This window comes from Pseudorasbora parva, chromosome 12, assembly GCF_024679245.1.
Source record: "Pseudorasbora parva isolate DD20220531a chromosome 12, ASM2467924v1, whole genome shotgun sequence".
In the NCBI taxonomy this organism is placed as follows: Eukaryota; Metazoa; Chordata; class Actinopteri; order Cypriniformes; family Gobionidae; genus Pseudorasbora; species Pseudorasbora parva.
In genome coordinates this window covers 18,831,429-18,845,366 of record NC_090183.1, presented here as the reverse complement: position 1 = coordinate 18,845,366, position 13,938 = coordinate 18,831,429, and the positions used below count along the sequence as shown (strand labels likewise).

General features: G+C 41.4%; 1 protein-coding gene across 1 annotated transcript; it reads left to right on the top strand.

The window, feature by feature from the left end:
- The first annotated feature begins 484 nt into the window (after positions 1–484).
- On the top strand, positions 485–7,462 carry LOC137093361 (uncharacterized). The gene is made up of 2 exons (XM_067458176.1): positions 485–990; positions 5,616–7,462. The coding sequence occupies exons 1-2, from the start codon at positions 485–487 to the stop codon at positions 7,396–7,398; spliced, it is 2,289 nt and encodes a 762-aa protein (XP_067314277.1). The 3' UTR covers positions 7,399–7,462.
- The last annotated feature ends 6,476 nt before the right edge of the window (positions 7,463–13,938 follow it).

Genomic DNA, 13,938 nt, shown 5'->3' with positions numbered 1-13,938 from the left:
AGTTTGAGTGTAGATAAGGAGATAATGGAAACACTTGGAGTGAACATTAAAGATCTCCTCCTTAGCTTGCGCAACAAAGGTGTAGATTTTGAGTGGAACAATGATACAATTCTAGCTTGGTACCAGACTGAGGGCCGTAAATTGGAGAAAAAAAAAGGCTCCTTTTAAGAAAATTCTGGTCGCGATCGTTTATCTGCTGCGTCGAAATGATTTGAAAACTATTGCAGAAAACGAACGTGTAATAGCCAATATAAAAGAGCTAGAAATGCAACGATCGGACGAGTTAAAGAAGCTAAGAGCGCAGGTCGAAGCATTTGTGTATGATAAACAAACATGGGCAAGACAGGGCAGCGCGATCGAATCACAAATGAAAAAGCTTGAAAAGAAGCTTAAATTAGATAAAGATTACACATCCGCGCTTGAGGATTGTTGCGAATCAGCAGGATTTCCTGTATCTGCGGTAGTCGCGGCGATAAGCAGTAAAATGGGTAACGCTAACGGGCAAAATAGCGATAGTGACGAAGATGATGTTGCACTTGTGTCGAGCAGTTTGCAAGGCCATCTGGACCTGAGAGAGCGTGAGCTTTCTCCAGGACCCGCGAAAGAGAAAAAATTACCCGATGAGCGAAAACAACGCAGTCCCATAATAACTCGAGTTAAATCAGGCTCGGTTCTCCGGAAACCAGTGAAAATTGCTGTGCTTAAAACAATGACGAATGCAGATGATGAAGTCACTACCATTAGCCGCCCTTTAACTTGCGAAGAATGCACTAAACACAAAGAAGTTGTGGGAATGATGCCGCGAAAAGGTCCTTTCCAACCCTACTGGGACAACTTAATGTTACAGGCATCGGTGTACAAATTAGAGATCAGAGATGTTTGGCAAGTAGCCCTTCTTACCATTCCAGACGAGCTAAAACCAAAAATTCCCCGCGAATTAAGAAATGGAGAAATCATAATCAAACAGGAAGATGAGGATGACGACGACGTGTATGAAAGATTAAAGGAAACTTTATTAGAGTTAAGGGGACCAACACACGCTGAGTGGAATAGGATTTTAGAGATTAAACAGACTAACAAAGAACCATTTGAAATTTATGCCGAACGTTTATGGGTGACATACAAAGAGCATTCAGGTTTAGAAGATGCACAACGCGATCAGGAAGTTTTATTACAACTCCTGAAAAATAACGCCGGTCCCCATATACAGCAGGCATTAGTTCACGGAGCCGATCCGCCAGAGAATACCTACCGGTCATTGGTGGATTGGGCTTCCAAAATAGAGGCCAGGCTAAAACAAAACAAAACCAGTTTTGTGGCAACAACGCAATGGTTAACCGAAGGAAGAGGTGCTAAAAATCCTGACCCTAAATTTCAACCTCGATGCCAGTTTTGTAAGAAAAACAACCATACTATCAAAACCTGTTTTCAATTAAAACGCAAACTAAATCAGGAAACGCATTCTAAAGACGACAATGAAATACTCAGGCGTTTAGGGGATTTGATTGCAGGGAATAACACTTCAGAAAACAGCGCAAAGCAATCTGAAGAAAGAAAATTAACCCAAGATGACGCATTCCAAACAGAGCTCGCTGCCCTGATAGAAAAACATAAAAGGCCCCAATAGGGGTGCGTGGCCTCCGTTGCTATGGGAAGCGTTGTCACAAGCGGTAACCGAATCAAAATAAGAGCTAATCTCGGAGGCCGGTTAGTTAACATTCTCATTGATTCTGGAGCCGCCTGCTCTTGTACAAACCTTCCGTTACCCCTAAACACGAGAACTATTCAAATTAAAGGCATAGGCGATACTTTGATGACCGCAACGCAAACACAACCAGTTAAACTTGATTTGGGCGTGGTGGTGCTAACAGAACAATTCTGGTATTTACCAGACAATAGTGAAGGAACTGTGCTGGGAATGGACATTATGAGAAAGCATGGATTTGTGATTCATTGTTTTGAAAAACAAATTGAACTACAAACATATAAAACTACAAAGGGAAGTTTGCCTAAAGGCAATGCAAACATTATGTCCATGTCCAGTACAGATCCAATTCAACGTCTCATCAGCAAACACAGCAATGTTTGGGCTAATCATGAGCACGATTGCGGCCTTGTTGACTTTGAGGTATGCATCGAGGGAGAGCCCCCTCCCCCGCAAAAGCAATACCGCATCAAGCCAGAGGCAGAGGTCGCTGTTCATGAGATAGTACAACAGCTTGAGGCCAGAGGAATAGTTCGACGATGCAGTTCCACTACGAATTCACCGTGCTTGCCAGTGCCAAAACCTAATGGAAAATGGCGTCTGTGCATAGATTATCAGCGTCTTAACAAAGTTCTACCTAAAGCGACACCAATAGTGGCAAATCCAGCTACCATCTTATCACAAGTTTCAACCGATGCTTCATGGTTCACAGTGCTTGACATCAAAAATGGTTTTTGGTCTCTTAAAGTTAAACTAGAAGACCAATGGAAATTGGCATTTACTGTAAATCAAATGCAGTATACCTGGGAGCGGATGCCACAAGGCCTACACAACAGCCCAGCCATTTTCCACAGAGCTGTGGCAGATGTCCTCGGTCCCTTACTAGGGACTGGCCAGGTCGTTCACTATGTGGATGACATTTTGATAGCTACAGGAAAACAAATTGAGAACCATTTGCAGCTGGTTGACGAGGTGTTACAAAGGTTAGGTGACGCAGGCTTTAAAATGAACAAAGAAAAAGCCCAAATTGCACTAAAAGAGGTACACTATTTAGGGTACACTCTGACGAAAAGCCACAGAGCCTTAACAGACGATAGAAAGAAATGCATCGCCGAACTGCCTCGACCACATACTTTAAACTCGTTACAAAAAGTATTGGGAACAGCCAACTATTTACGAGACTTCATCCCTGATTATGCAAACACCGCTGCGCCGTTGTATTCGCTTCTAAAAGGAAAAACAAAACCAAATGATGTCCTTGAATGGACTGACGAGCATGAACAAGCATTTAGTGATTTAAAACAGCGTTTGTGCGCCGCGCCTGCCCTTGGATTCCCCAATGTATCAAAAGTTTTCCACATTCAAGTAGACGCGCATGAAATAACACTAAGCGGAGTCTTAGCTCAGGAATATGGGGGAAAACTGCGTCCAATCGCGTATTACAGTCGGAAAAAATCTCTGGTCGAGCAAGGATTTGACCCATGTACGCAACACGTGCTAGCGGTGCATTGGATGCTAAAAACAACAGAGCCCATTGTCGGTTTTCAACCTGTTGTTGTACACACAATGCACACGCCTGTACGAATGTTGTTACAGGGCCGAATCAAGGGAGTTTCTTCCCAAAGATTAGCGAGATGGCTAGCCGACATTCAAGCGCGTGACATTACCATAAAAAACACACGAATTTTGCCACATCTGCTTGGGGATGTTGAGGGAAATCCACACACATGCCAGCCTGTAAAAGAGGCACAAAGCCTTGTTCATGACCAACCATTACCAGGCCAAGCACCTGTGTATATAGATGGTTCACGGTTCTGTCAGAATGGTCATTTTTATGCTGGATGTGCAGTGTGGGCCCCCAATCTTCCAGACACAGATGCTGGACAACAATTGTTGTTTAAATTACCGTCTAACGTATCCGCACAGGAAGCCGAGCTCATTGCATTGCTAGAAGCGATTAAGGCACACCCTGAACCACTTTGCGTGTATACAGATAGTCGGTATGCGTTTGGGGTTGTAACTGATTTTATGGCTCAATGGCAATTGAGAAAATTCCTCACTTCTGCTGGAACGCCTATAAAACATTTCAACACCATAACGTCAATATGGAAAGCAGTCCAAGCGCGAAAAAACCCCATGTCCATTGTGAAAGTACGCGCACACATAAGCAAAAATCCAGATGTGCACGAGGAAAACAATAATGTTGTTGACCAACTGGCTAAGCTGGCCGCAGTCAAAGGCGACCAGTGGCAAAAAGAGACATCCTCTGCTTCTGTAGCAAGTGCTGCCCAAGTCACACCCATTGACCTCAAACAGTATCAACAAGAGCTGTGGGTCTCTGACGGAGAACTTGTGCCACACTTGAAACATGATCAGATGGTGAATGTAATTGAAGGCATAGTACTCCGAGATGGGAAATTTGTCGTTCCGGAAGCCCTCCAAAAACCAATAATCAAATTATATCATGATTATGCGCATGTATCTGCAACAAAAACAGCACAGCTGATACAAACTCAGTTTTGGTGGCAGGGAATGATGGCGGACATTGAAAGGTGGTGCAACACCTGCATGGTGTGTGCTACCATTAACCAGGGAAAACCAGGCCGAACAAACCTACGTAGACCAGAACCACCGAAAGGGCCCTGGGAATCCTTACAATTGGATTTCATTGGTCCGCTACCCAGTACCAAAGGGGGGTATCGGTATTGCCTTGTCATAATTGATAAATTCTCGAAATGGGTTGAAGCAATTCCCACTCGCAATAACACGGCAAATACTGTGGCACGTGTGATAGCGAACCAAATCATCCCTCTTTGGGGAGCACCAATTCAAATTGAATCTGATCAGGGGACTCATTTTACTGGACAAGTGATGAAAAACATGTGCAAAATGCTAAACATCAAGCAAAGACTTCACGTGTCTTACAGGCCACAAAGTTCGGGAAATGTTGAACGTGTTAACCGCACCATAAAAGAAAATATTGCAAAACAGATAGCACAACACCAAAACAGGTGGATTGATGTCTTACCCACAGTTCTGACTGTGCTGCGAGCAACCCCATCAAAAGCGACAGGCATTAGCCCATATGAGCTTATGACTGGAAGGGTGATGAAGTTACCCATTGATCCAGAAATTTCCCCAGCAGATCTGGGGCCCCTCATGCTTGCGACTCAGCAGACTGTGTTGGTGAAATTGCAAGAAAGATTGAAGGTGTTGCACGCACAGGCTGTACTGAAACAAAAACAGTCAGACCTGTCAAATGATGCACAATTTAACCCAACCACTGAAAGAAAATTTTCAGAAGGGGATGTGGTGATGGTACGCGTCTTTGTGAAACAAAACGCATTTTCCCCTAGATGGCACGGGCCCTATGAAATTAAAGCTGTTTGCAACAGCTGCGTGGCCGTGACCATCAGAGGAAAATTAAGATGGTACCACATGTCCCAGTGTAAACCATTCAAAGGTCCAGTGAATTAATTATGATCTTCTTCCTTCGCAGGACAATCACTGCAATTCCATGGAGTCCGGACGCCAGGTTGGTATCCGGACCAACCTGCATCGAACTGGGACAACGCATCACACTCACACACACCCTAGGATGCGAGAGATGGGTATGGAAATATAACAAGGGGCCATTCACATCTTATACTTCAATCGCATACAAAAAAATAGTCACATGGCCCCCCGGATTAGCACCGGAACCAAATTGCTTCACAAAAATCTGCTGTAGCACAGGTTCTACCCATCTCCCATACCAAAACCTCACTGGTTACACACATGCACCCCGATTTCACCATAACATTACGGCCTGGGAGCAACTTAAAGTTTTCCCAGATTCAGAAATTGGTAAACTGCACACATTTTATGAGAAAAATAATTATGGCACAGATCCTAAAAAATGTTATTCAAGTACGGATCTGGAACCAGCAACATATAGGTGCACTCACACAACATCGCATAACGACACACATTTGAAGTTTACGGAACTTCTGTTCAATCTGACAAAACGGACACCGAGCAGTATTGTAAAAACATTTGTTTGGACTAGTCGGAAAGAAGGAACATACTGTGTGGGAAAATGTGAGGCAAATCTGGACAATTTTACTAGCCCTCACAATTGCTCATGGACTTTACACCATTGCTTTAACTTGACTACCTGTGGATACAGGAAACCCACACAGTGTCCAAAATTACATCCCACTCCTCCAGGTGGTCTGATCAGAGGAAATGTGAATAAGACTTTGCTTCATGATGTCAATCTTGTAATAACACATGTGACGTATAACATCTCTAATATTTTGTCTGCCTACGAAAAGCACTGTGATATTAATGACAAAACATACACATGGCTACAGTCACGCATCGATGATTTAGTTTCTGATTACAAAAATAGACTTGCAGTCCAAATTCCACCTGTTCGCACTAAACGAGACATTTTTGGAAATATAGCAGGCCTTTTTGGTTCAGTAAATTCTATATCCAACAATTACAAAATAACAGGTCAATCTCAATTTTCAACATGGTTGGCAAATCAGGTGGCCACTGGTTTTCAACACATCACTAATAGTAATGAAAATATTATTAAAGCGGTCAGATCTGAGGCGCAGGCGCTTCTGACGACCAGCCAGACAATTTTTAATCAGACCCGTACCATCGAGCATGACTTAGCCTGTAGGTTGTATGCACAGGATTTGTTTACTGCAGCGAGACAAGAGATTTTAGATCTTCGTCTCTATAAAACACCTAGACATGTTCTAAATGATCTTATTGAAATCTTAGATCTGCATAGATGGCTTGCATCAGAGAAAATGAAAAATATTAAATACTCTGAATTATTATCAACATTAATGATGTATACTGGAAATGAATGTACTGGCTGTATTGGGTTCTTTGCCACTTTCCCTTTAATTCACCCAGATCAAGTTTACTTAAATTCCACTACCATACGCTCTATTGGCGTTGTAGTGAAGGATCAGATCATAAAATGGGACTATCTTACGGGGTATATGACTTTGAGGGGCATTGAAACCTTGTTTACCACTCGCAGTTGTTGTCATGAAACATCAAGTTACGTTATTTGCACCTGCAACACTTTACAGCCTTTTTCTGCCAATGACTCTAAGCTTGTTAACGTCCAGTCATTGCATGGACATTCTGATGCTGTTCAAGTGTCTCACACACAGTGGTGCATCGTCAGTGAGATGAATTCCTTCACCTATGGAGGTCTGACCTGCCCTGCTAACCACACTTTCTGTTTAGAAGTGAAAGAGGACTTTTCAATGGGTCAGATCAACATCCTTGGAAGGGTACCAATGGACGCGGATGTTTCCCCCTGGTGGGAGGACACTTTTTATGAACAAAGCACACAAGATTTGGTCAACACAATGGACTTAGTACAAGAAATGATCCTGCAGACTGAATACCATCTCAACCAAGCACAAGTGGAGGCAAATCTGGCGAAAAAGACTGCCGAGATCCTGTCTAGTTCTTCGACGCGTTCAGCACAGTATGCGTACACATGGTGGGACTGGATGTTCCGTGGATGTGCCATGGCCAGTGTGTTCATCTTCTTATTCACACTCTGTCAGTGCTGCTACTTCAGATGTCTTCTTCGAGCAATGCGCACTTCAACCAACATGGCCATTGCACTCAGCCCATTACAGATACCAGCCCTACGGAAAGTGCAGCTGTAAAAAAAAAAAGAAATCCCTGGTGGTGGCCCCTCGGAGACTGCTCTGTCTCTGCTCCAAGGGACCAAGGGCGGAACTGTAAGAATGGATTTCACCTGAGAACAAACTAAAGGGATTTAAAGCTGCAATAAAGACAATAAAGACAATAAAACTTCACTATCTGAATGCAAGAGTAAACAAGACTGCACCTGGCCCAATCCTATTTCCTCACCCCTGCCGAGATATGACCCTCTCACCCTCTGGGTCACATGCAAATATCACAGATACTGCCACAAGCTGTTTCTGTATGGTCAATACAAATACTTTTGGTGTGATTGGTAAACAGGTTTCATTCTCACATCAGGGGAACTGGTGACATTCCAGCTCTAGTAAAACAGGTCGTAAAAGAAGGACAACCGGGTTTGTTCCTCTGGTGTAGGAGATGCTCATAAAGATCTTTTGATAAACATTTGCTGTCAGGCCTCAAGGATAGGTGGGACCATTTGGGTCTGAGAAAAGAACCAAGATCTGCATAAATATTTGGGTGCTAAATGTTTATTGTTCTTTGATCTGGGGGAGTATTTAAGGGAAAGGAGCAAACCACTCGAGGAAGCATCTGTATCCAGAACTTCCCACACTGTTCCCGTGTGTTTCTAGAAGCCAGGTAAAATGATGACTCTTTGAAACTGTTTATACTATTTTATACTTGAGTAACATTGTATGCTGATCAGTTGTGTATCATTGTCTTTTAATTTGACTATATTTTGATGATTTTGCCTGGCTAAATAAACATTAACTTTGATTAATCTTGTATTATTCTAAGGCCGCTTCTTTTAGTACGATCAAACGGAGTCTGGTATTTCCGCAAACGTTGTCTCGGGATAGATCAAACAGCAGGACGCAATGCTGGGAGCATGGAGCACCACATTAGCGATAATCTGATTTCTGACTGTCACTGTATTAGCAAGTTGTAGTTCCTGTGATTATTATTCCCATTACGCTTTAAGATGAGTAAGCAGGCGCAACCACTTAAAGGTAAAATATTCACTCTGCAATCCTCTGACTAATATCAGAACCGGCTCGTCTGTGTTTGAGAATGTAATTCGCGAAACATATCTCTAAGAGATATCGGGTCCCTTGATGAACGAAGATAGTGAGAAGAAGAGATACTCAGAGAGATCAAAGATCTAAATTAAATCACAACTAATCATTCGATCAGCTGTAATTTATAAATGTAACAAACTCAAGGAAACTACATACAATTAGAGTCAGATTAAATTAAAACATGGAGTCAGATTTAAAATTGGATCTTCACACTTTAATAAATTACTGTGTCCTTTATAGAAGCGCCCGAAAAGACGAACACGCAGTATTCCTTCGACCAGCTGTTGGATTCCTTCGTTGGGCTAAACAGGTGGAGTTTACAAGTCCGTTTCCAGTGGTCAGCTGATTATCAGGCTGCTTTTGAGAATTTGAAAATGCACCTTTCTTCTTCACCAATATTGGGACACCCTAACCATGCTTGCACATTTATAGTTTATACAGATGCTAGTTCAACAGGTTTGGGTGCCATTCTTGGTCAACGACCATCTACGTTTGGTACGACTGAAAAAGTACTAGCATATGCAAGCCGTACGCTTACTGGTGCAGAAAGGAATTATTCTACCACAGAGAGAGAGTGTTTGGCTGTTGTTTGGGCGATTGAAAGGTGGCGGCATTATTTGGAGGGCAAGTCATTTATTGTTGTGACCGATCATGCGTCTCTCCTTTGGGTGTTTAACACTACCAAGGCAAACTCTCGTCTGATTCGTTGGGCTTTGAAATTACAAGAGTTTGAATTTACCCTTGAATACAAAGGAAAGCTTAACAGTGCTCCCGACGCTTTGTCCCGTATTAGTAGCCCTGACTCTACCCCAATAATCGCGGCTTATACTAAGCAAACCCCAGATAGTCTGGTCCTGCAGTTTCCTCTCTCTGATGAGGATATCTGGACAGCACAGCAGCAAGATGAAGAGGTCCGAAGAGTATATCAGAGTGTAATTGATAACATGCAGAGTCCTGATGATTCCGGTTCTGGATTTGTTATTCTAGAGGACAAGGTTTACCGGAAGGTGACTCATCCTTCCAAGGGAACCTATTTCAAAGTGTATGTCCCACAGATCCTTCGACAGACTATGCTGGAAGCATATCATTCCAACCCATTAAGTGGGCATTTTGGCCGTTATAAGACACAAAAAAGGTTAATGGATGTTGCCTTTTGGCCAAATATGTGGAGAGCTGTTTCAGAGTTTGTTAAAAATTGCGTCCGGTGTCAACAGTGTAAGCCTGAGTGTCGTAAACCAGCGGGCCTGTTACAGCAGACGGAAGCACATGAAGCGTGGGAATTGCTCGGCGTGGATCTTATGGGTCCATTGCCTCGTAGTACTCAAGGTAACACCCAGTTAATGGTGGTAGTAGATTATTATAGCCATTGGGTGGAGTTGTTTCCCCTTCGAAAAGCTACTGCTGTGACAATTGCACAGACGCTGAGGAAGGAAGTATTGACGAGGTGGGGTGTTCCGAATTTTTTGTTGTCGGACAGAGGTCCTCAATTTACTTCTGAAATTTTACAGGAGCTGTGTAGCAGGTGGGGAGTGGTGCAAAAATTGACAACAGCATACCATCCCCAAACCAACTTCACAGAACGGGTGAATCGGACCGTTAAGGGGATGATAGCATCTTACGTGTTTGGTGAACATAATCATTGGGATCATTATTTGCCAGAGCTGAGGTATGCTATTAATTCTGCTGTTCAGGGGAGTACTGGATACTCGCCAGCAGAATTACTCTTGCACAGAAGGTTGAAAGGACCTTTTGAACGTGTTCTAGAACCACACCAGACCAGGCTCAGGGTTCTTAAAGATTTGCAGGAGATGGTAAAAAAGAATTAGTCTCGAGCTAAAGAGAAACAGAAACGTTTTTATGATGCCGGTCGTAGGAATGTGACTTACTCCAGGAAGGATAGGGTTTGGATGAAAGCACATCCCCTTTCCAAGGCCTCTCAACAATTTACAGCCAAATTTGCAGCAAAATGGATTGGGCCTTATCGAATTGTAGAAAAATGAGGCCCAGTAAATTATTGGGTTGTGCGTGAGGATAATGGAGAGGACTTGCGTACAGTTCATGTATGCAATTTGAAATCTGCCTTTCCCGCTGCTGCAGAGTTTGACCGTAAGGAAAGGGAGAAAGTTTTGAAAATTTTTACTGAGGAGTCAGATGATGAGGATTTTCTAGGGTTTTAATATTGATGAAATGATGTCCTGGATTGATTAGTACTCAGTATTGTAAGGCTAAATGATTTATAAATGACTGAAATCTAAATGTTGAGTGTAGGAACTACTGTTTTATGCTGTTGTTGCTGCAGGGTGTCATGGGTTGACATTTTCCTGTTGATGTGCATATATTCATAATGTTACATTATATTAGGGGATCTTTCTCCACGGGGGAAGAGTGTGACAGTCGTCAATGATTGGTATTTTCCTATTTTGTACAGGGGGTGGCGCTGTTAAGCGTATATACTGGAGACCAGGTAGGAAGTTATTTAAGGAAGTGTGATATGTCTCTCGCTCTCTCTCTCTCTCACGCTCTCTAGCCGCTGTTGTCGTCAGACGTGGGTTATTCCCGGTCACGGTAATGCAAGCAGATGGCTGTTGTGAGTATTGTTGTTGTTGTAGACCGTGTTGCAGTGAGTGTTGATGCGACATATAGTGCAGCGGTTGTCTTCCTATTCTAGTGCTTACGATTCATATTTTGAGGAACATACATTTTCCTCATTGAATTTTGTAAAGCATTGGTGAGTCTGTTTGGAGAGCGTTTTTGCTTATAAATGGAGCGTTGTGAGAGAGAGCTTTTTCTAATCCGGTTGTAGAGATGTTAATTCAGGGCATTATATGTAACGTTATTATGTTTTGAGGTAGGGTGTGGGGTTTTCGTTTGGTGTTTATTTTGGCGCTCGAGTTGCCAAATTTATTTTGTAAATATTGTGTTATATAATGGTTTCAGGCCCAGTAGCAATGAGTGACATGAAAAGCAATTGTTTTTTTGTTGTTGTTTGAACTTTGGATCCAGATGATTTTGGATTGTTTTACATCCCTGTTGTCCTCTTAAGTAACTTCCTTATTGTATTTTGATTTATGTTTTTGTTACTGCATACAAATTGATTGTATTGCATGTAATTATCTGATTTATCTAATTTTTGATTTATCTGTTACTCATTTATTGCTGTGAGGTAACTAAAAGGTAAATGTTCCTGGGTTTGAATAGTTTATTTATTTATTTATTTATTTATTTTTTCTTTTGAGTTGAATATGATGTACTGAAAAAATGACTGGAATTGAAATTTGAATAGAAAACTTCTCTGAATCAACTTTCTTGTGGTTTCTGGTTTTTTTTTTTCATTTTTATAGGATAATTAATAATGTTATCCCTATTTGGTGTCTCTAATGATGTATTTAATTAAATAATTGTGGTGGTTTTTTACCCCTGGCGCCCGAATTGAACCTTTTAATGCCCAATACTGTCACATATTAGCTGAGATTGATAGCCATGGGTTTCTCCACGCTTGAGGACGTCACCGCTTTGCGCGCTCGTCATTCTTTAGCACCGCCCACACGATACGCCTCCAGCCGCTCGTTTTTTCGATATACTCTGGATTCAGGCAAAAAATTCCGAGCCCGGAGCCCTCCCCTGGACAGCACGCCAAATATGCATTATCTTCACTCTATTTAATTTGATGTAAGTGTGAACTCGTGAAACATATATGCAGGATTGACTCTCAAAATTGTGATGACTGACAGTGATAAATATGTATGTATCGAAACCAGACTCATATAATATCAGGAAAACACGATTCCTGGCTGCATGTCGACTTGCATTACTGAATCACTGGTAAGAACACTATATCGAGTCCAAACTCTAGTTTAAACCAATGTTTGTTTTACTCTCGTTTCCCCATATTAAATCTAGTCAAGCAACAGCTCTTCTGTCACTCAGTCCCGACTGAGAGAGAGTGTTCCAGCGGGAAAGGGATGTCAATGTATACTTTCTATTGTTTATTGTAATGTAATTCTGTGGTGTTTATTAGAGCTTATCAGTGTATAGGCTTGTTTGACTGCGCTGCACAGTCTGATCGGTCCTCACCACCTTGTGGTGATACGAACCTGATACATGTCTTTTAATAGTTGAAATTAATGGTAAGCAATTAGACATGTTGTCTTGCCAAACAGGTTAGACATTTGCTTTTTTATTGTATTTTCCCCGCTTTTCAGTAACATTAGAAGGAGAGAATTTATAATACATGAAACATAGATTGAATACTGGGTTGTACAAATATTGAGATTCTAAAGGAAGATGTGTGTTTGGACTAAGAATTGAGACTCTCTGCTGTCGCTACACCTGGTCCTGACCGAGCTACAGATTCCAAAGCTCACAAATCACCATGGAAACACAACAGATAATAGGAGAGGCAGCTTCACTTCAGCCTTTGACTATATTCACTGGTAAGTGTGAGATACGTACATGTCTCTGAGATGCCTGTATTATTCAGTATGCTATATAATATGTGTGCTCTTATAGTGCTGTTTTTGTTGTTGTTTGTTCGTTTGCACTTTGAGCTACTTACACTTACAGCTAACTCATTTACCCAAACATAATAGACTGATTATGCTTTCTAAAGTAAGGTATATATAATAATATATTTGAGCTCTAAAATATGTATTTATAATGTATATATGATAGAGCATTTCATGTTTCAAACACTGAAAACATTGAAGTTGGTTAACATGTTTTGAGGAAATATGAACCACAATAGCTTGTTTATTTAACTGTAAATGGCATGGATTTTTTCAGTCCCTTCTCTGTGTGTGCCATCTTCTTACCGAGTTCATCTGGGTGACTGGGGAGAAATGTTGATGGGCATACAATGGAGAGAGAGACAGAATAGAGAGGGAAGGGTGTCATCACAGATTAGTGTAATGATGGAGAATGAGCCGCAGGAATCTAATGACTATTTTACTCTGCATCAGAAATCAGAGCAATTCTGACATGACTCAAGATGGAGGGCCTCCCTGACTCCCCTGAGGGATGGTGACTCTCATGGTGCAAAACATTTGATTATATAACCACAAAAAATGGAATTTAAGTTATTTTCACACATTTAATAGTTAATACTTATCATATAACTTAAACAGTAAAAAAAAAATGTTTTAACCTGTACAGTATTTTTATCTTTTTACCTGTTTGTGTTCCGGCAACCACATTTTGAGTAATTACGCACTTGTGTACAAACAGCCACAGGCAAAAAAAATAAAAAAATAAATAAATTTAAAAAAAAAAAAAAAAAAACCAGAGTGGCAACCTCCAAGAGAGAATAATTAAATAGCTTTTTTAATTACATTTCTCCAGGGAATTACTTTTTTTTTAATGTTATGCAATGCAAATGCAAAGCCACAAGGAGAAGAAACTGGATTTTATTTTTTAATTATTTAGTAATGCTTATGTAATGTTTGCCCTGCTTTAGTCTTTTTA

What these genes read in the sequence shown, in the direction of transcription:
- LOC137093361 (XM_067458176.1), top strand. Translation starts at nt 485, where the DNA reads ATGGGTAACGCTAACGGGCAAAATAGCGATAGTGACGAAGATGATGTT. An exon ending in GATGAGGATGACGACGACGT is followed by an intron (nt 991 to 5,615) that starts GTATGAAAGATT and finishes ATGTTATTCAAG; the next exon opens with TACGGATCTGGAACCAGCAA.